General features: G+C 31.6%; 1 protein-coding gene across 1 annotated transcript; it reads left to right on the top strand.

Moving 5' to 3' along the window:
• Positions 1-611: 611 nt before the first annotated feature.
• On the top strand, positions 612-1121 carry LOC131619110 (uncharacterized). Its single transcript, XM_058890249.1, has one exon. It carries the CDS (start codon positions 612-614, stop codon positions 1119-1121), a length of 510 nt encoding a protein of 169 aa, XP_058746232.1.
• The last annotated feature ends 342 nt before the right edge of the window (positions 1122-1463 follow it).

Here is a 1463-nt window from a genome sequence, read left to right as displayed (position 1 = left end):
TTTCTATATTATTATAAATTTATAATTTTATGCACTTAGGTTCCTTTGCTTTGCTATTATATAGAAGCTAGTTTTTTTTTTTTGACCGGAAATATAGAAGCTAGTTAAGAAACATGAAATGAAATACTACATTTTTATTATTATATTACATATATTATAGGTTTAGGATAGGTTCAAATTAGATTTATATACAGGTTCAAAATTTCAAATACTGTGTACTGCATATGCACACAGGTATTGTAATATAGGTTCAAAATTCAAATTATTAAAAAAAGGTTTATTAGGTTAATTTAGGTTCAATTTTGTTCAATGAATTAATTTCAATTTTGTTCAATGAATTAATTTAATTTCAAATGAATCAATGAGCTACGATTTTTACTTTCAATTTAGTTTCATAGTTTATTTTTCTGAATCATTAAATTTCAGAGATTAGGAGGTTTTTGGTTCCTAGAACAAGTATTGAGAAAGTGAATGTTAAGCAACCGGAAGCCGAGGTAGAAGAAACACCCCCTAATGTGGCCAATGAGTTTAATTCAAATGAGATTGTGCGTGATCCAGGATGTAGGAAATAAATTCATGAGTATGCTCCAGATATTCAAGACCAAGTGAGGATGGCATATATATTGAAGGGTCCAACGCAACCAGATTTAGCAAGATTTCCTCGTATTCAATTTGGGAAGTCTTCAAGAGCATTTTGTAAAGCATGGTATAAAAACTATACATGGATTGAATACAGTGAGTCGAAGGATGCAGCTTATTGTTTCTATTGCTTTCTCTTTAAGTCGTCCGGGAGGGCCAAACACTTTGGTTATGAAGTCTTCAACAAAGACGAATTTAAAGATTGGAAGCATGCATATAAAGGATTTAAAGATCATATTGGTAGTCATGATAGTAAGCATAATTCATGTATGAAGCACTATGACGATTATAATAATCAAAGACAAAGTGTGACAAGTATCTTTGCTAGAGCAACTAGGGAATCAGAAGAATTGTATAAGATCCGTTTGACTTGTTCTTTGGATTATACTAGATATCTCATAGCACAAGGCATTGCTTTCCATGGCCATGATGAAAGCTCAACTTCTCTAAACAAGGGAAATTTTAGAGAGATGGTGGATTAGGTAAAATATAATGATGAAAAAGTGAGAGATGCTTTTGATTGTGGTCCAAAAAATTGCATAATGACTTCCGGTGACATTCAAAAGGAGCTTGCAACGTGTTGTGCACATGAAGTTACCAAGGTGATTATGAAAGAGCTTGGTGATAGACAATTCTCTATGCTTATTGATGAGTCACGTGATATATTTGTCAAAGAACAAATGGCGGTGCTGAGGTTAGTACAATGAGTTTGTTATTGAAACTACTACAATTATTAACTTAAACTTGTAAATTTCATTCAAATTTAGATGAATACATTTGAATTTTTATTTATATTTCTAGGTTCTTGAACGTCAAAGGGAATG

Source organism: Vicia villosa, linkage group LG7 (assembly GCF_029867415.1).
Source record: "Vicia villosa cultivar HV-30 ecotype Madison, WI linkage group LG7, Vvil1.0, whole genome shotgun sequence".
Taxonomy (NCBI): Eukaryota; Viridiplantae; Streptophyta; class Magnoliopsida; order Fabales; family Fabaceae; genus Vicia; species Vicia villosa.
This window is presented reverse-complemented; position numbering and strand designations above follow the sequence as displayed.